At 45.8% G+C, this 21,341-nt stretch overlaps 1 protein-coding gene and 1 long non-coding RNA gene across 5 annotated transcripts; one reads left to right on the top strand and one right to left on the bottom strand.

Moving 5' to 3' along the window:
- Positions 1-282: 282 nt before the first annotated feature.
- On the bottom strand, positions 283-4,933 carry LOC125525335 (uncharacterized). Of its 3 annotated transcripts, none has more exons than XR_015611440.1 (3): positions 2,836-4,933; positions 1,496-1,652; positions 283-553 (listed from the first exon to the last, which is right to left on the bottom strand). It is a non-coding gene; the product is annotated as an uncharacterized LOC125525335 (long non-coding RNA). The 3 variants fall into 3 exon arrangements; XR_007291258.2 differs by having other exon boundaries at positions 283-1,652; positions 2,836-2,921; positions 3,063-4,933; XR_007291257.2 differs by having other exon boundaries at positions 283-1,652.
- A 139-nt stretch (positions 4,934-5,072) lies between these two features.
- Positions 5,073-19,801, top strand: LOC125520586 (uncharacterized). 2 transcript variants are annotated; one of them, XM_087535159.1, is made up of 4 exons: positions 5,073-5,472; positions 5,547-6,233; positions 7,319-7,414; positions 18,861-19,801. In XM_087535159.1, the coding sequence occupies exons 2-4, from the start codon at positions 6,132-6,134 to the stop codon at positions 19,689-19,691; spliced, it is 1,029 nt and encodes a 342-aa protein (XP_087391285.1). In that variant the 5' UTR covers positions 5,073-5,472; positions 5,547-6,131; the 3' UTR covers positions 19,692-19,801. The 2 variants fall into 2 exon arrangements, with proteins under 2 accessions (XP_087391285.1, XP_087391286.1); XM_087535160.1 differs by having other exon boundaries at positions 5,096-5,472; positions 18,759-19,798.
- The last annotated feature ends 1,540 nt before the right edge of the window (positions 19,802-21,341 follow it).

Genomic DNA, 21,341 nt, shown 5'->3' with positions numbered 1-21,341 from the left:
TCATGTTTGTTATCTTACTCTGATGGAAAAGGTGTTCTCTATTTTTGGTAAGGTGGCATTTGAACTAAAATGGGAGACTTCACAACATATTGAATGTGACTGGTATTTAATCTAACCCGGAGAACCGCGCTTTACAGGAAGAAAATCTCACTAAACCCTAAACATATATTGCTAAAGCAACTGAAGGGCCATCTTTCTCTCACTTGATAATCCAAAAAACAACTAATTTCAGACTGTCTGAGATTCATGTTAGCATATTCATGAGCCAGCGAAGACAATATATGAAACCTGAACCTGCATCATTGTACTGTTTAGTCCTTCCGTTCCTTTTTATACCATGTCTTTTGTTCCACATGTTCCTCTGCATTTTCACTTGAACAACTTTCTGTTGAACTAAAAGACAATACCACCAATGTCAATTACCAAGATGAAAATAAGAAAAAATTTGTTAGCAACCTGTGAGAGGTTAGCCAACATATTCCGTAGCTGATGGTCCATCTTCGCATGTAAAAATTCAGAATAGAGGTGTGTCTTTGTCAGCGGCTCGTATAACCTGCAGAATCGTGCATCATTCTATCATTCCCTTGCTTATAGAAGCACTACTCACTGGACCACTCAGCAATCACACAATTAAACTGCCCATGTAAGATTTTCCACACAATTTAATTAGCAAGATGAGTGTCCTCAACTGTAAAAAGCCCCCAACTCAACACAAACTAAGAATTGAAGTACAGAAGGAAGACAATGGCTGACAAATTGACCGCAATAATTCTCGGTTCATCGAGAGAACGACTTTTGTTTCTAAGCTAAGAAGGTTCAGTTAGATTCATCGCCTCCTCTCGAGAGAGAATGTGCTCCAGTCAAACAGCTAACGGAATGATGACCAGACAATTGGATAAGATCCAAAAGTCCAGGCGACGACGCATTCAGGCGCAGATTCTCTAACAGACAGAAGTCATGCATTCAGGCCTGACTGAGTAGTAAATTGATGAATGGCAGTACAATTTCTTTTAATTTGCACCATCCAACACTAAACGAAACAAATCAAATATATTTAAGATTGGGTTGTGACTTGTGATCATCAATCAATACGAGTAGAGTACGGTGCAGACCAACCAATATATTTAGGTGCCACTGGAAATACAACCGTTCATTATAATTTACCACAAACTTGAACAACCAAAAGAAGAGATCCTGATTCAACTTGTTTGGGCGTGCTCAAAAGCAGGGTTGTTGCCCGTAATAATCAAAAAACACTGAAGTCTAAAGCAATGAATCATTGGACTACTTGTGGACAAATAAATCAAGGAGCCCTTCATTCAGATTCAAGGTTTAATTTACCGATTAGTTAAATCTGCATGCCTTGCTCCACTGAATACACTTTTGTGATAGATAATCTAATAAAACCTATTTCCCCTGTTGTCGTTGTCATACTGTCACCACCTACATACGCAGTAATGCAGTATATATGAGGCTGGGAAAAGAAGTGAACCACCGTTGGGAAGGACACATCAGTGTATTGCTGGATGTTATTGGCGCCATCGATGATGCTTCTTGCGCTCGCGACCCATTCCCATGGTTCGCTACGGAGCAAACCATAGTTGCCATGAGCCAGGGTTGAACAGGTTTGGGCCTTGGAGCGCCATTTCTGTCTGGCAATATCAGAAACGATTCATGAAGATACTCTAACGTAGGGCGAATATAGTAGCCTAATATTTGTGAGCACCGTCATCTAGTAAAACAAAAAAATGTGCCAGTAATACCTGATTAGAAAGTTTTGGGATCTATTTCAAAAATTATATCAGATTTGAAGCAAATGCTAGAACCTTGTCTCTTCACAGGCTCATGTTTTGTAACTAATATGCAGCTAGAGAAATCATCTACCACACTAATTTAAAACTCTAATTGGACAAAAGAATAAGAACAAGTGCTTCTACCATAATTGTACAGTATGCAGACATGAACCTGCAAATGTGTGTTATAATTTAGGAGCAGTCAACACAGGCAATGCATATATTTTATATATCATGGAGCTTATTTTTGAAAGCACGTACTTCCTTTTAGGTATAAAAATAAACACATAAATGATGTCATAATGTATAGATGGGTTACACAACTGCAAGTAGTTATGTAAACTTGTAAAGTGCAAGGTTTCATGTACACTTGCTGCAGCTAGGTGCTGGGAAGAGCATCAGTGGGCTCCTTGTATGAAAAAATTAATGAAAGGAAAATAGATATTAGACAGATTGATTTTCCTGCAACAGCCCTGTAAATTATATCATCACAAAAAGTTAGTGTACTGCTTTCAAGATTTCTCCATTACATTTCATTATGCTTTAACTTCGCCCTAGATGTTTTCAAAAGGGGATTGTTGGACTCAAAAGCTTTCATTGTACATTGATCATGCCCAAATGAACACAAACAGCCTAAACATGAGATTGGTGTCGGTGCATTCGGCAATGAGTTCAATCACGTATCTTATCATTTGGACCGAAGGTTGACACAATGTGTCATCCATACTGAAAAATCTAAAAAATAGCATCATTAAGAACCTACAGACCTATTCAACCTATCCTCGACCAAAAACCTATCTTATTGATTCACTCAATCAATCAAATCGAGACTCCATATTGTGCAAACTCACTCTGAATATCCAGGATGCAAAATGGGGTGCAGAGATGAAACCTTTAGAATAGTATTACAAGTGTATTTGAGGAGGAACATGAACCAGGCTTAATCTCTGTTGTTCGTCCACATACAAAGATCTGTGGTGTCATCTCAGTTGGGAATATGCTGCAAATGTAAGTTTCAGTGAGGCAAGGAGACTGGACTAACCTTCAAATGAGTGGTTGTTAAGGTGTGGAGGGTGATGCAGGGAAGAAAGGATCTGTGCCGCCACAAAACTCAGGGACCTCATAAACCTTGTTGACATGGGTTGACGATATGAGTAAAACAGTGCACATTTAGCTTCACATTCAGTAATTGGAGGGACATCTAACAAAATCTACTGCTGTAGAACATAAGGTGCAACGGAGTAGAGTGCCATGCCAAACTTCAATAACCTTTATAGATGTGACATGTCTTCTCTTCTTCAAAAAAGTAAAATGTGACCATGTCTTTGACGAGAGCAACTTCCATGAAGAGCAGGGGAACCCCAGCGTTAAAGAAGACAGTAACAACATTTAGAAAAGTTAGTAACATACCTCAAACCACCACTCTAGAAACTGTATCACTCAGTTTAAAAACCCATGGAAAATATTGTTTATTTTATCCGTATAAGACAGTTTCAAACAGGTGCAGAAATTACTACTAATGCATGCAAGTTAGATGTCAACTCTTGGCACCACATTTGGTCGTGCATGGTGAGTAAAAATTTCTAGGCTTCAGTTGTAGCATCAGTACTAATAGTCCCATGTGCAAATAATCAGAAACAAAATTTCTAAAAGTAGAATTTCTAGGCTTCGAGTGATGCTATTATAGATGCGAAACAAAATTCTACTTTTGGTTGCTCTACTTTTAAAAGATTTTAATTCAGAATTAACCAAAACCAATACCATTGCAAAGCGTATGACAAAGACTGCAATATTAACGTTGGGGACATGTATAAATTATGAACCACTTAGTCCCAGATCTCAATTTAAACTGTTGCCTTTATTTCTAAAATACAAACTGCATCTACTATGTGCGATTTCTTCCAATCTGCGGATCAAACTATCATCTTAGATATAATCTAGATGTTACCTTTAAAACGTAGCTGGTCAATTTGACTTCAACTTGAGAACTCTGATGAATTTCTTCTCAGTGGATGCCTACTTCTTCGTTTGGTGATGCACACATCAGCCTGAACCAACACCGCCAGGAGCCAACTCCAGCTCATCCCGCAGCACACCAATGCAATCCCTGCAAAGGCCTCCGTGCTCCCCCAACATCGGCTCCCATAGCTGCCCCTATAACTCACTGTTGCGCCAGCCGAGTTGTGGTCGACCTCCACCAGCGTGCTCTATCAACACAAGCGCCCTCCGTGGGCTCACCCTCAGACTGATCTCTCTCTATTTGAGAACGTCCTCATAGCCTTGATCTTGATTTGAGCATGGAGAATCTTGTGCGCCGGGTTGGGAAGAGATGTCGACTCGCTTGGGGACGGCTGAAGATGGCGGCTCGCGAGGTGTTCGAGAGGTGGAAGTGTGAGTACGGAGGGTTGGGACGGCGCCTGGAAATCCCGTCAAGCTTGGGGTTGTGGGACTCCGAAGGCGGCTGGCGAGCCCTCCATGGCCACAACGGCGGCCACCTCCTGCAGTGGCGGAGCTAGGTAGAAAGTGTTGGGGGGACCAAGACTAAAACTGTCTGAGGGTGTAAAATGCTAAAAAAAAGTCTCATCTAAGTCCTCCATCAAAAAAAATCTTCACAGTTTGGTACAAAGTTGGGGGGGCCACAGCCACCCCAGACTTGTACATAGCTCCGCCACTGACCTCCTGCGATCCACGACGACTCAGGAAGGGAGAGGGGTGTCGCTGGCAGTGGTAGGCGGCGGGTGTGGGGCACTTGGTAGGGTAGGCGTACCCGCAGGGTAGGCGATGGCGGCGCGTGGTGACGGGCGGGGACCGACGGCGTGCGACGCTGGGGGCGGGCCGGCGGCGCAAGGTGAGGCGGGGCATGGCGTGGGAGGAGGCGGTGGTGCGCTGGAGTGTTGATTGGGTCGTGCGGGCGGCTGCGTTAATTTTTTTCTTTTTCTCCCCCGAATCGGTATTACTTATTACGAGGACCGCAGGTTGATTACTAAAACACAAAGGGACTTTTTTTTGTAAAATTGCAGCGACGGAAGACCAGAAGCAATACCTGGTTTATTATTATATATAGGGAGAGATATAATATTTTATATATATTATATATATTATATATTTATTTATTTATCTCTTCCTAATAATAATAATAATAATAAAGCACGGATTGACTCCGTGGGTTCACCGTCACAATACGTTTTCTTTTCATGTCATAATACGCTTTTACAAAATCGTAATATAAACAAGGTGGTACTAATTTGGGGTACGCACTACAGATTTTTGTCAAAATTCCTTATTAGAATGTTCTTTCGCTCACGGGCTTGGTCGCTTGGGCCTGGGTAAAAAGGAAAATAGACGAGCAAGCAATCCTTCGACGCACGGGCGAGCAGTTGACTAAAAAAAAGAAGCACAGGAGCACGGCCTCGGCGCACAAGATACGGAGGTGAGCGCTCTGCGTGGCAGAGTCGCTCCCGTGTCGGGGCGCCGGCAGGAGGCCCCACGGCGGAGGTGAGCCGCGGAGGAGAAGAAGGAGCGCCAGGGAGGGGGACGCTCCCGTGCTCCCATTCTCCCCCCGTCTCACTCTGCCGAGGAAGGAAGGGCATGGCCCTGCGAGCGGCCGCGACGAGGCTCGCGTCCTCCAGCCTCCGCCGCCGCCACGGCCACCTCCTGCCGGCAGCCACCACCAGCTTTAGTACACCCCTTTTCCTCGCCGCCCCCTCTCTCGTGGCCTGCTTGCTGCTCACCGTCCGTCTCATTCCTCGTCAGGATTCAAGCAGGTGCACGAGGACGAGAAGAGCAAGCTGGTTGGAAACGGAGAAGATGTTCAGGCCCGGCGCGACGGGCGGAGCAGCAGAGGTTCAGGCGCGGCGCGGCGGGCGGAGCAGGAGAGGTTCAGGCGCCGCGCGGCGGGCGGAGCAGGAGAGGTTCAGGGGAGGTGCCAGCGGAGCAGGAGAGGTTCATGGGTGGTGGAGCAGGAGAGGTTCATCGCCGGTGCCCTTGTCGCCGAACGGCCATCCTTGCTGCGCTTGATGGAGGACAGAACGGGAAACATTTTCTGGTGGGTACGCCGGCCGCGGGCGCGCTTCGCTGTGACCTGTCCGCCGCCGCCAATCCTCTCCGGCCTCCTCCGTATCCTTATCAATCTCGGACGAGCTATTCCCGTGTCGTGATTTGGATGGACAATAGGAGGCCGTGTCCTTCTCGAACACCAAGCAATGGAGTGCCCGACCCGGATTTGAGTTGTTTGCTATAAGAAGGAGCGGTCCTCGGCCAAAATCTCCATCAGATTGCGTCCTTGGACCATAAGCTCCATCAAAGCCCGTCCAAATTGCTTTTTTGACGCAACGTGCAATGTCGCCGTCGAGTTCGCCGAAGGAGGAAGTGCCGAGTTTGCCGGAGGAACAAGACCATCTGTCCAACCGTCCAATTTCGCATGCCTCGGCTACACCAGAGGTAATGTATCGCCTTCATATTCACTGGATGAAATCCCTTCTTTGTCCCCTGTCTCTTGTCTCCGATTCTGTTCTGTAGCCAGACTGAAATAAGGGACACTACTTAATTTATAAAGCATGAGAAAACTGATGGAGGATGGTTAGTACACCAGCAAATTTTTGTAAGCTCAAGTTTGTAGACTGATTTAGTAGTCTCTGTGATTGCTACATGCAAGTCAGTTTAGAGTTTCTGAGGGGAACGGCCTGGTCCATCTTTTCTTGTGATCTGAATTATGATGTACTAGGACATAGCCACAAGGGTTATTTCTTGTGTTGGCAAGTAATCTTAAGACTTTTTTCCCCGGGTGATTCGTAAGACAGATTACCCTATACAATTCACAGTTTTAGTATCTCTTGTGCACATAAATATATTTGTAACTGAAAAAAAATTCAGGTTCCCGCAGGTTTTGACTTGACTAACAAATTTAAGTGAATTTGTTATTCCTTTTTGTGCTCTTCTTTTTATTACTCAAATAAATCTGTAATTTAGCCAGGCTAACATCAATGGGCTGCAGGCCATAACTATGCTAGCTTTATATTGCTGAATGTAGGAGCTTATTTTTTTTCTTTTTAGTTATTCACTGATATTGGGCAGGGAATCTGAATGAACCAATTCGTGTTGAAAACAGAAACATGTCTGTTTCATGCACCTATTTTCAGTTGACAATATACTAAATAATTGCACAGTGAAAAACTACAGAAAACCCTCTTAAGATGCGATAGTTTTGAACCTGAATTTATAAACGATCTTAGGCATCAAGTCCAGCAAGTTTGAGATGTTCACTGAAACATGTCGGTTTCAGGCAGCTATAATTCAGAATTCTTTGCCAAACTGTAATGTTTCAGTCATTCAGAAACATTGCCCATGATGTTAATATGTTGACTAGGGGCCTTTTGTAGAAACTAAAGTGTGGCATCTCTTTTGATGGTTCAATAGAATTAAGTGTCTGGAGTCACTTCATATTCAGAATTGCCCTGCCATCCATGCAATAAATAAAAAAGTGATTTGGTCTGGTTTTCATGTCTCTTCTGTGTATGCGCGTGCAGGTGGCAAAGGCGTCCAATCCAACTCAGGTGGAGGCCAAGGAGGTTCGGCTCTCGGACCTTGCACCAATGATGCTGGATGATACCGACGTGGAGACTGTAAGTTTCATATATTCAGACTGGGACCTTGTGACGCCCCCGATTCAATCATACACTAATCATACTCGCAAACGTGTACAATCAAGATCAGGGACTCACGGGAGGATATCACAACACAACTCTACAAATAAAATAAGTCATACAAGCATCATATTACAAGCCAGGGGCCTCAAGGGCTCGAATACAAGAGCTCGATCGTAGACGAGTCAGCGGAAGCAACAATATCTGAGTACAGACATAAGTTAAACAAGTTTGCCTTAAGAAGGCTAGCACAAACTGGGATACAGATCGAAAGAGGCACATGCCTCCTGCCTGGGATCCTCCTAACTACTCCTGGTCGCCGTCGGCGGGCTGCACGTAGTAGTAGGCACCTCCCGAGTAGTAGTAGTCGACGGTGGCGTCTGGCTCCTGGGCTCCAACGTCTGGTCGCAGCAATCGGGTATAGAAAAGGAGGGAAAAGAGGGAGAAAGCAACCGTGAGTACTCATCCAAAGTACTCGCAAGCAAGGAGCTACACTACATATGTATGCATTGGTATCAAATGGAATAAGGGTATCATATGTGGACTGAACTGCAGAATGCCGGAATAAGAGGGGGATAGCTAGTCCTATCGAAGACTATGCTTCTGGTAACCTCCATCTTGCAGCAGGAGAAGAGAGTATATGGTAAGTTCACCAAGTAGCATCGTGTTGCATAATCCTAACCAATGATCCTCCCCTCGTCGCCCTATGAGAGAGCAATCACCGGTTGTATCTGTCACTTGGAAGGGTGTGTTTTATTAAGTATCCGGTTCTAGTTGTCATAAGGTCAAGGTACAACTCCAAGTCGTCCTGTTACCGAAGATCACGGCTATTCGAATAGATTAACTTCCCTGCAGGGGTGCACCACATAACCCAACACGCTCGATCCCATTTGGCCGGACACACTTTTCTGGGTCATGCTCGGCCTCGGAAGATCAACACGTCGCAGCCCTACCTAGGCACAATAGAGAGGTCAGCACGCCGGTCTAAATCCTATGGCGCAGGGGTCTGGGCCCATCGCCCTTTGCACACCTGCACGTTGCGAACGCGGCCGGTGAGCAGACCTAGCAACCTCCATTACAAAGGAAGTTGCGTTACGCGGTCCAACCCGGCGCGCCCCACTCAGTCACAGACGTCACAAAGGCTTCGGCTGATACCACGACGTCGAGTGCCCATAATTGTCCCCGCGTAGATGGTTAGTGCGTATAGGCCAGTAGCCAGACTCAGATCAAATACCAAGATCTCGTTAAACGTGTTATCTTGAAGACACCGCGAACGCCGACCAGGGCCAGGCCCACCTCTCTCCTAGGTGGTCTCAACCTGCCCTGTCGCTCTGCCACAAAGATCCACCCAGAGGGCCGTCGGGACAAAGGTCCTTTCAGCCCCCAATCCGTGAATCACTCGCAGGTACTCCTCGAGCCAACCCGACTTTAGTCATCACATGTATCATGTATAAAGTATAGGTATATACCCGTGATCAACTCCCGAGTGATCACGGCCCGATAGTATAGCATGGCAGACGGATAAGAATGTATGGCCACTGATGATAAACTAGCATCCTTACTAAGCATTTAGGATTGCAGGTAAGGTATCAACAGTTGTAGCAACAATGACAGGCTATGCATCAGGATAGGATTTACGGAAAGCAGTAACATGCTACACTACTCCAATGCAAGCAGTATAGAGGAGAGTAGGCGATATATGGTCATCAAGGGGGGGGCTTGCCTGGTTGCTCTGGCAAGAGAGAGTGGTCGTCAACACCGTAGTCGTACTGGGTAGCAGCGGCATCGGTCTCGGTGTCTAGCGAGAGAAGAGGGTGAAGAAACAATAAATATAATGCAAACAAATGCATGACGATGCATGACATGACAAAGCGTGATGCTAGGCGTGCCCTAACGCGGTACGAGGTGGTACCGGTGAAGGGGGAAACATCTGGGAAAGTATTCCCGGTGTTTCGCGTTTTCGGACAGAGGAGCCGGAGGGGGAAAGTTGTGTGTTCGGTATGCTAGGGAGGCGTGGTGGACGAACGGGTTGCGTATTCGGGTTCGTCTCATCGTTCTGAGCAACTTTCATGTTGAAAATAATTTAATCCGAGTTACGGATTAAAAGATATGATTTTCTAAAGATTTTACTAATTTCTGGAATTTAATTAATTATTTAATTTAATTCGAAATTTGGATTTATGACATCAGCATGATGTCATGCTGACGTCAACAGTTAACAGGGGTTGACTGGGTCAACTGACGCGTGGGTCCAGTGGGACCCGCCTATCATACTCTGCTAGGTTAATTAGGGGTTAATTAATTGATTAGGCTAATCTAATCAGGATTAATTTGTTTAATTAATTCGTTTAATTAATTAAGTAATTATCATTTTAACTAATTTTAATTATTATTTATTAATTCATTCATTTTTTTAAATTATCTTTTATTTCGTTTTCGTTTCAGGGGGGCGTGGGGCCCCACACATAGGGCCACCGCGGGGCGGTTGCTAGCGGGCGCTGGGTGCGGGCGCACCCGAGCGGGCACTTGCCCGCAGGGCGGGACGAGGCCGCCGAGGCATCGACGACGGGGCAAGCCGGCGCGGCCAGCCGGGGCCACGCCGGGCGGAGACGAGGGATGGCACTCGCCGGCGGGCAGCGACGGGCGCAGGCCAACCGAGCGGTGGCCGCGGCTGATAGGGCGCAGGAAGGAGAGAGGCGAGAACGCGACGCACGGGGAAGGAGCATCAGGGGCGAGGAGCGCAGCGGGACGACGCGCAGCGGGCGCCGGTCGCAGGCGCGTGCGGGCGCGCACCTCACGCGGCGGGGCGGCTGCTGTGCGAGCTGCGGCGCGGGCGCGCGTGATGCAGTGTGGGGGGGGGACAGGGCGGTGGCGCGGTGCGTCAACGCGGAGCAACGGGCACGGCCGGACGGTGCCCGGGCGCGTGCGGGACAGGGGGGAGAGGGGAGGGCGAGGCCCTCACTAGCGTTGGCGGGCAGAGGATCGGCGTGGCTCGGTGGAGCCGTCGAGGGGGAGACGAGGACGGGGCGATGGGGAGGCAGTCCGGCATGGGGGCTCCGGCGACGGAGAGGTCGAGGCGGAGGCGCTCCGGGTGGCTGCGGCGAGGCGTGGTGGAGACCCGCGCGGAGGGGGGTTCGGGGAGGATGTCCGGCAACGATGAGGCGGGGGCGATGGCCGACACGGCCGGCACGGCGAGAGGCGCCGTCGAGCTCCCGATCCAATCTGGATCGGGGGAGCAGAGGGAGGAGTGGGACGAGTGGGGGAGTGGTGTGGTCAGGGGTTAGGGTTCGGGGGTAGTGGATATGGGGGAGTGGGGTGATGGCCGGTTGGGCCGGTAGGCTAGCTGGGCCGCACGGCCAACTGGGCCAAGGCCGAGTCGGGAGGGGGGGTTTGTTTTCCTTTTATTCTTTTGTTTTCTTTTTTTAGTAATTTTTCTTTATTTTTCTTTATGCTCATTTAATTATGTTTTACAAAATATATACAAAAGCACCTAAATTAGTGTGACTAGTTTTACCATTGCCACAAAAGTCCACACCTAATTAAAATAGTTTAACACTCTATAAATTATAAAAGACATTTATTTAAATGTTTAAGCTACTGTTTTATTTATTTTAGAGTCTTTAAACACTTTATCAAAGTTTGGTTTCTCCGCCACAATTACCTATGCAATATTTGGATTACTCTGAACATTTTAGTTTTAATATTTGAAAACTTTTATTGTTTGCCTCTGTTTTGAATTTGAATTTGAATCGGTTTCGAACTAACTCAAGATTAGCGCCAGTAACGGAGGTGGCGTGGCGTCATTAGCAGAGGTTACTGTAACTTGATTATACGGGTGTCACAATTCTCCTCCATTACAAGAAATCTTGTCTCGAGATTTAAGAGGTAGTGAAAGGGGAGAAGGTTTGGTAACGAATCTAGCGGGTCTTCTCATTCTGGCTTGCTCTTCTCGAAGAGACCGGTCCAATACATTGATGTCTTCATTTCTCTGCTTCGGGTCATCATGAGGGAGTCATCATCCTTTTCTTCAGGAACTCCAACGTACTTACGAATAGGTAAGGGGCAGCTCGGCTACGACAGCATGCTTACGAGGGAAACAATCTGGGGTTAACCATGAATGAGCATAAGATTATCTCTCGAGTTGAACATATAAAATACAACGAGAGTACGATACGAAGGTACAATGAAAGGGTTCAAGCGGATAGATAGCTACTCAAAGTCTGAACCAGAGTGAGAAAGGGGTTCAGAGCGGCGAGAGTAAGCACTGTGTCTGATACCAGAATAGAGCAGTAGGAAGATGGCTCGTGAATTACATACGAAGCCAAGCATGAGGAATAGCCTTTAGGAGCTGTGGTGTACAGGAGACTCAGGTTTCGATCCTGGGACCTGTGGGTTATGGGCCCACCATGTGGGTTGAAAGTAGGAGTGGTGGCATCTTGCATGGTCATGATAGCAAGGCATGTCAGAGGGTAGCCTGCCAATTATGTCGGCAACAACGTCGGTACCAAGGGCGAGGGACGAAGAGAACCATCTTCCTGCTCGTTGAACGAGGCGGACCAATAGGCAAAGTTCTCAACCATCGGTGGTTACCAGAATGTCATCAACAATAGCAACAGGGTCTTACCGACCGATTGTACACCTAGGTGTTTACATAAGCAGAAGAATAGTACTGCTTAGATCATATAGAACACCAGAAAGGTTAAACAAAACAATGGAAAGGAAAGAGGTGATCTTCAGATTAAACCGAACAATGGAAAGGAAAACATGTTTAAACACATATTTCAGGGGTATACCCTTCCCAAGAACAAGCAGGGTATGATATCCAAGACCGGATAGAAGGTAGAAAACCACTTAGGTAAGGGGAGAGGAATTTCATGACGTTACACATACAACAGTGTTCGGATAATTGAGCAGGAAACATTTAGCATTAGCTTCAATGTTCTTGTTGAAAATCGGAATACCATAGACATGCTTCGAGATAGCATTGGCACGGTCTTCAATCAAAGGTCAGACTCTGGATACACGAAGGGATTCATCATTAAGCCAAGGAGAGGATGAGGAGGTGGCTGATGGACTCAGCAATAATTCAACGAGGTATCCAAAAGATGGATTTCCACCGTTATGTGAACAAGGAGATAACATTTGTCGGATCAAATGATATAATGATGTATGCTCAAGGAAAAACATACACAATAAAACACTAGTTGGAAAGGGTCCCCAAAGTATGGCCTTAGGTAGCATGATCAATGTCAGAAAGGTGATCCAACAACCAATAGTCTAAGAATGAAATATCGACCATTAACTTGAAAGCAATAGGGTTGCTAGAAGTTTAGAATTTACACATCACAGACCATTTGTCGGTATTCCGGTTAGAAACAACACGGAGACCAAGAAAGAATGGTGATGGTGAGAAGCATCAATATACCAAGAATTCTTAAGAGGTGGAGCAATCCTCACTACATCCTTGTCATAAAGGACATTAATACTTCAAGGTGGAACATCATACAAGCTGGACAGCAAGTTGCAATCATAACATGAACACGTTTGTGTTGTGGGAAGGCAAGAATGTTGTCGATGATAACACAATCATCGAGGGGCAAGGATGGTAATTCTCATCATGAATTTGATTGATATCCTGGAAGAGCTCAGGATGTTGCTGATGACCACGACACATTTGTCGAGAGATTTCATGAAGATGTAATCGGTCAGCGATGACAACAAGTCAAATGATGATGCAACGAAGGTCAAATAATACTTGAAGAAGAACTCATAGGAAGTTATGCAGTTCCGTGATAATCTCGAGATACTAGAGGGGGTAATATTCGATGACAGATCAAAGTAGAGGTTGGATTGGAGTATTGCTATACAGAAGACAAGCGCTTAAACTTGTATGCGAAATGGTATTTAAAGGAGAACATGGTCGGAACCATGATTGCAAAAGGCCAGATCCCGGATATAAGATGAACTTATACCAAAGGAATAATTTAATTTAAGAGAAGCTTTAATGATAAGATCTACATCGTGTCCATGGGCATGAACACAAAGTTCAAGGTCGACTCCCACTTCTCCAATGCATAACCTTTCATTCACTTCTCACTTTCGAAGAAGTTATAGTGTTGAAATTTTATCTGGCAAAATACCAGAAGTGTATGACTCGTGAAAACTTTTGAGTTCACACAGTTTAGAGAAGGCATATGTTCAACCCATAGGGGCTTCTTAGAAACATATACCACAAGCTTCAAGAGTAAATATCACAAGCTCGAAAGTAGAGCAAGGTTGAGAAAGTAGATGATACAATTTACCAAAGGCATTATGTATCCGAGGGAAGGCTCACAAGGTTATTGAATATGAAGGACACTGTCGGATAAAATCCATTAAACGATCTGCCGGTCCATAACAGAGCTGACGTGAGCATCGGCACACAACCAGAGGAAGTAACAATGCAAAGGCATTGGATTATGGAAACAACTGACTAATCCAGAGCTCAAATGCAAAGGAATTATGATTTTCAAATCAAGGGATCAGAAGCAATGTTCTGATTAGGGGTGGATAAGTTGAATAGCCTTAGGGGTACAATCGACGACAATTGGATTTGTTGAGAACCAGCTCATGTTTAAAATGACGTCTGAGCCGGAAAGATAATTTAAAAGGATAAACTGATGATTGTGTGCATTCGCACTCATGTTGAATCAATAGGATCAAAAAGACGATGCCTAAGGATACTGACGAATATTGCCAGACATATGGAAAGCATCCATAGTGCAAGCAGCCAAGTATTGCAGAGCAATAAGCTACTAAGGATTTTAGGAGGATCGAATAGTATTTCGATGACCATTGTGAAACACATGAACAACTGGGGGATGAGCGGATACTCGATAAGTGCGAGAATTATCCGTAGGGGTATTCAGGTGACAAAGAACAGCAAGGCAGTAAGCTCAAAGGATTATCGAAACACCGACGAGTATTTCGGGGTATCTTGTAATAACAAGACCAACTGGGAATAAAAGTAAGAACGACAGGTGTAAGTATTTATCCATAGGGATTTTTCGGTGGTAGGGAACTGCAAAAACAACATGCACAAGGTCTCGAGAAAATATCGGAAAGTATTGTCAGAATCTTCTGTTGAAGCAGTAGATCATCCGTAATGAAAGGGTTCTCCGGCAAGAAGTGGTAACGAGAACCTAGAGTTAGATTTTGCAAAATTTATTTAACCCGAATAGAAGAGAGTTTAGAGTCCCAGAGTAAGGATCGAGGAGTAAAAGATCCTAATACCACCCAGATGGCGACGTGGGCCCGTAAGGCACACAGCCATGTTAGTAAAAGTTTTTGAAATGTCTAGACTCAACTTCGGCCAAGGAGTGTGGAAGGGGGATTCCTATAGGCAGTCGGCTCTGATACCAACTTGTGACGCCCACGATTCAATCATACACTAATCATACACGCAAACGTGTACGATCAAGATCAGGGACTTGCGGGAAGATATCACAACACAACTCTACAAATAAAATAAGTCATACAAGCATCATATTACAAGCCAGGGGCCTCAAGGGCTCGAATACAAGAGCTCGATCATAGACGAGTCAGCGGAAGCAACAATATCTGAGTACAGACATAAGTTAAACAAGTTTTCCTTAAGAAGGCTAGCACAAACTGGGATACAGATCGAAAGAGGCGCAGGCCTCCTGCCTGGGATCCTCCTAACTACTCCTGGTCGCCGTCAGCGGGCTGCACGTAGTAGTAGGCACCTCCCGAGTAGTAGTAGTCGTCGTCGACGGTGGCGTCTGGCTCCTGGGCTCCAACGTCTGGTCGCAGCAATCGGGTATAGAAAAGGAGGGAAAAGAGGGAGAAAGCAACCGTGAGTACTCATCCAAAGTACTCGCAAGCAAGGAGCTACACTACATATGTATGCATTGGTATCAAATGGAATAAGGGTATCGTATGTGGACTGGACTGCAGAATGCCGGAATAAGAGGGGGATAGCTAGTCCTATCGAAGACTACGCTTCTGGTAACCTCCATCTTGCAGCAGGAGAAGAGAGTAGATGGTAAGTTCACCAAGTAGCATCGTGTTGCATAATCCTAACCAATGATCCTCCCCTCGTCGCCCTGTGAGAGAGCGATCACCGGTTGTATCTGGCACTTGGAAGGGTGTGTTTTATTAAGTATCACAAAGGCTTCGGCTGATACCACGACGTCGAGTGCCCATAATTGTCCCCGCGTAGATGGTTAGTGCGTATAGGCCAGTAGCCAGACTCAGATCAAATACCAAGATCTCGTTAAACGTGTTATCTTGAAGACACCGCGAACGCCGACCAGGGCCAGGCCCACCTCTCTCCTAGGTGGTCTCAACCTGCCCTGTCGCTCTGCCACAAAGATCCACCCAGAGGGCCGTCGGGACAAAGGTCCTTTCAGCCCCCAATCCGTGAATCACTCGCAGGTACTCCTCGAGCCAACCCGACTTTAGTCATCACATGTATCATGTATAAAGTATAGGTATATACCCGTGATCAACTCCCGAGTGATCACGGCCCGATAGTATAGCATGGCAGACGGATAAGAATGTATGGCCACTGATGATAAACGAGCATCCTATACTAAGCATTTAGGATTGCAGGTAAGGTATCAACAGTTGTAGCAACAATGACAGGCTATGCATCAGGATAGGATTAATGGAAAGCAGTAACATGCTAGACTACTCTAATGCAAGCAGTATAGAGGAGAGTAGGCGATATATGGTGATCAAGGGAGGGCTTGCCTGGTTGCTCTGGTAAGAGAGAGTGGTCGTCAACACCGTAGTCGTACTGGGTAGCAGCGGCGTCGGTCTCGGTGTCTAGCGAGAGAAGAGGGTGAAGAAACAATAAATATAATGCAAACAAATGCATGACGATGCATGACATGACAAAGCGTGATGCTAGGCGTGCCCTAACGCGGTACGAGGTGGTACCGGTGAAGGGGGAAACATCCGGGAAAGTATTCCTTGTGTTTCGCGTTTTCGGACAGAGGAGCCGGAGGGGGAAAGTTGCGTGTTTGGTATGCTAGGGAGGCGTGGTGGACGAACGGGTTGCGTATCCGGGTTCGTCTCGTCGTTCTGAGCAACTTTCATGTTGAAAAGAATTTAATCCGAGTTATGGATTAAAATATATGATTTTCTAAAGATTTTACAAATTTCTGGAATTTAATTAATTATTTAATTTAATTCGAAATTTGGATTTATGACATCAGCATGATGTCATGCTGACGTCAGCAGTCAATAGGGGTTGACTGGGTCAACTGACGCGTGGGTCCAGTGGGACCCACCTGTCATACTTTGTTAGGTTAATTAGGGTTTAGTTAATTGATTAGGCTAATCTAATCAGGATTAATTCGTTTAATTAATTCTTTAATTAACTAATTAATTATCATTTTAACTAATTTTAATTATTATTTATTAATTCATTCATTTTTTTAAATTATTTTTTTATTTCGTTTTCGTTTCAGGGGGGCATGGGGCCCCGCACACCGGGCCACCGCGGGGCGGTTGCTAGCGGGCGCTGGGGCGCTGGGTGCGGGCGCACCCGAGCGGGCACTCGCCCGTAGGGCGGGACGAGGCCGCCGAGGCATCAACGACGGGGCAAGCCGGCGCGGCCAGCCGGGGCCACACCGGGCGGAGACGAGGGATGGCACTCGCCGGCGGGCAGCGACGGGCGCGGGCCAACCGGGCGTGGCCGCGGCTGATAGGGCGCAGGAAGGGGAGAGGCGAGAACGCGACGCACGGGGAAGGAGCATCAGGGGCGAGGAGCGCCGCGGGACGACGCGCAGCGGGCGCCGGTCGCAGGCGCGTGCGGGCGCGCACCTCACGCGGCGGGGCGGCTGCTGTGCGAGCTGCGGCGCGGGCGCGCGTGATGCAGTGGGGGGGGACAGGGCGGTGGCGTGGTGCGTCAACGCGGAGCAACGGGCACGGCCGGACGGTGCCCGGGCGCGTGCGGGACAGGGGGGAGAGGGGTGGGCGAGGCCCTCACCAGCGTTGGCGGGCAGAGGATCGGCGTGGCTCGGTGGAGCCGTCGAGGGGGAGACGAGGACGGGGCGATGGGGAGGCAGTCCGGCGTGGGGGCTCCGGCGACGGGGAGGTCGAGGCGGAGGCGCTCCGGGTGGCTGCGGCGAGGCGTGGTGGAGACCCGCGCGGAGGGGGGTTCGGGAAGGATGTCCGCAACGGTGAGGCGGGGGCGATGGCCGACGCGGCCGGCGCGGCGAGAGGCGCCGTCGAGCTCCCGATCCAATCTGGATCGGGGAAGCAGAGGGAGGAGTGGGACGAGTGGGGGAGTGGTGCGGTCAGGGGTTAGGGTTCGAGGGTAGTGGATAAGGGGGAGTGGGGTGATGGCCGGTTGGGCCGGTAGGCTAGCTTGGCCGCACGGCCAACTGGGCCAAGGCCGAGTCGGGAGGGGGGGTTGTTTTCCTTTTATTCTTTTGTTTTCTTTTTTTAATAATTTTTATTTATTTATCTTTATGCTCATTTAATTTTGTGATACAAAATATATACAAAAGCACCTAAATTAGCGTGACTAGTTTTATCATTGTCACAAAAGTCCACACCTAATTAAAATAGTTAACACTCTATAAATTTTGAAAGACATTTATTTAAATGTTTAAGCTACTGTTTTATTTATTTTAGAGCCTTTAAACACTTTATCAAAGTTTGGTTTCTCCGCCACAATTACCTATGCAATATTTGGATTACTCCGAACATTTTAGTTTTAATATTTGAAAACTTTTATTGTTTGCCTTTGTTTTGAATTTGTATTTGAATCGGTTTTGAACTAACACGAGATTAGCGACAGTAACGGAGGTGGCGTGGCGTCATTAGCAGAGGTTACTGTAACTTGATTATCCGGGCGTCACATACCTTTCTTCCTCTTATTTTGTCGTCAAAACTGAAAAGGAGTGAGGCTAATTCGCCAAATGTCGATGTGTTCATCAGCCTGTATGCTCTCAATCTCCTGGCAGATGGATATCATGGTTCTCTGACCTTCGATCACTTTATTCTGCATTTACATGATATATTGCTTCTAGCCGATGAAATTTGGTCCACATCTATGTGCGTATGTATAATAGACTTGTGATCACAGGACTGCTAGCTTAAAGTTTTTTAGATTATGTAAATGGGTTATTTAGTTGTCTGCTCTTGTAAGCCGAAGAAGGGAGGTCTATTTGAGATTAAGGGAAAGATAGTATGATTTTAGTTTGCTAGAACTTTTTATGCCTGAAAAATAGCAAAATGCATATATGCTAGGATCAGGAATTCTTTAAGTTATCTTAATATATTTCTTTCTGGTTTGATTTTAATGCAGTTAATTTGCCGCATAAGTGTCTTCCGTAAGATGCTATAAGGATCACATAACTTCCTTTACCGAATACAGCGCTGACGGTGGCAGGACACTTTCTATATGCAGTTCTCCAACTTTGAGGATGGTGGCCACCTGTTTCTTGATTGTAAACTGATCAAGCAACGATGGCGAGCACTGCTGTTTGAGGATATCAGATTTAGACTGCTCCAGTGTACATCTGCCAAAGAAATTATGTCTATAATCCTTGACCTGCCAGAGGAGAGGAAGCTGTTATCCATCGCTTTGCTCTGGTGTTGGTGTATGGAACGGAACAGGGGCAATCATGGGGAGCGACGGCTGGAAGTTGAAGCTTTTCGATACACTGTCTGTCACCACGCTAATGAATGGAAAGAGTTTTTGAGCGCTAAGCCTACTGAACCGATCGTGCGGCAGCATAAGTGGGAGAAGCCTCCAAGCAATATGGTGAAAATAAACGTCGATGCTGTGTTTGCAGAACAAAGGGGAGTTGGAGGCTGGGGCCTAATCTACATAGATGACGCTCAAGACATTCGTTTTGCAATGGCTGGAGCCCAGTATAATCTGCACAATGCCCTACAAGCTGAAGTTGTTGCTCTTTCCAAGGCAGCGACTCTGGCGGATAGGTTAGGAGTTGGGCGCGTCATTTTTGAAACTGACTGTATGGTCCTTAAGCAAGCAATGAACTCAAACGACTATGAGTTGGCGCAACTGGGTGTTTTGTTTAGTGATATCAGGTTCAGACTTAGGACCCTTTTCATTGAGGCTCATGTGGTGTATGTGCCGAGACAGTGTAATGGACCAGCACATGTGCTGGCGTCCTTAGGTGCAAGTTTAGCTGATGGTGGGTACCGTGAGTGGTTCACCAATTGCCCCAATGATGTAATTAGTGATGTAACCAGCGACCAAGCCTTGTCGTAATGGAATACAAGTGTTCCATTTCAAAAAAAAAAGTCATCTTAATTCAATATGATATATAAAATCTTCTTTACTTAAGTAGCTGAAACTCATGGACTATGTATTGTCTGCTACAGTATATCAAGTAGGCAGACATGTAACCATAAACGTTGCTACAATATATCAAGTAGGCAGCCATGTAACCACAAACGTTGTAGACTTCTCTGTTCAAATATGTATTTTTGACCTATTTTTGTTACTACTAAAATTTTAGTTATATTTCTCAGAACAAAAGTAACTAATACATTTTGTATGAAACATATATATCTTATTAAATTTTGAATTCGCGGTAATTTAGTTACTCTCTCCGATCTATATCACTTATCGCTGGTTTAGTACAACTTTACATTGAATTATTAAACTCTGGAATAATATGTAACAATTGATACAGATCTCAAAAACATCCTTTCTATTGTTATTTTGCAAAAAGGTTTAAGGCCAAAGATTAAGTAACACGTGTCCTTACAAACATGGAAGAAGGGGCTGCCAAGTTGTTGATGTAGACCATGAGATGACATGTAGAAACTCCGAAGACCACAAAAACTGGTTGAATTTGGACAGATCTCCTGGAAACCTAAACATAATAGATCTGGAAGACCCGCCGGGGAAAAAGATCCACACGCCCTTCACTGGCGATGAGCATACTGGAAGTGGCACATAGTGGGAGGCACAGTAGTTTTTTAAGATTTTTTTTGCCCGGTGCAACGCACGGGCATTTGTACTAGTCTTTCCCTAACATATATATATGTATATATATATATAGTGTTATTATTCATCACCCAGGGTACAGAATAAGTTATTCTTTACCCGAGGTAATCTTATGATCATTTCATAATTAAATTAGGTTTCGAATTCAAATAGTTACATTCCTATTGATTCACTACGTAAAATTTGACATAAGAAAATAAAAATATAGGTCATAAGACAAGAAAATTTGCAGTTTATGTGTATTTTAGACTACGTTTTTACGTTTGTAATTTTACATAACATAAAATATTTTTTACGGTGATTATATATTTTCTTACGGTCCCTTTTTGCGTCGGAAATAAGACAAAACTTACGGAACGTAAAATTACGATGCATTGATGGTAAAATAGAAAGGGTGAAAAATAACTATTCCTCACCCAGGATGACAAATAGCGCGACCCATATTATATATATATATATATATATATATATATATATATTATAATAAATAATAATTCCTAGAGAAAACAACAGCAACAACGTGGTGTTCCCGAGATCCAGAGAAAACAAAGTGTAGGTCCGTCCCTAACCTCCCCTAGCACGATCTGAAAATCCCCATTGCCGTGAGGCTCCACCCAACCCACCTCCATCCCCTGGCTCCGGCGCGCCTCCCGCCGACGGCCCTTGTAACGCCTCAAGACCGATGTGCCAGGTGTTGTCCAGTTATTCACTGTTGTTGCGTTGTCATTGCTTGCGCGTCATGCATTGCATATCATGTCATCATGTGCATTTCATTTACATACGTGTTCGTCTTATGCATCCGAGCATTTTCCCCGTTGTCCGTTTTGCAATCCGGCGCTCCTATGTCACCCGGTGTCCCTTTCTACCTTTCTTTCGTGTGTGGGGATTAAACATTTCTGGATTGGA

Source organism: Triticum urartu, chromosome 7A (genome assembly GCF_056163025.1).
Source record: "Triticum urartu cultivar PI428250 chromosome 7A, HENAU_Tu73, whole genome shotgun sequence".
NCBI lineage: Eukaryota > Viridiplantae > Streptophyta > Magnoliopsida > Poales > Poaceae > Triticum > Triticum urartu.
The sequence above is the reverse complement of the archived record's forward strand: the minus strand, read 5'-3'. Positions and strand labels throughout refer to the sequence as shown.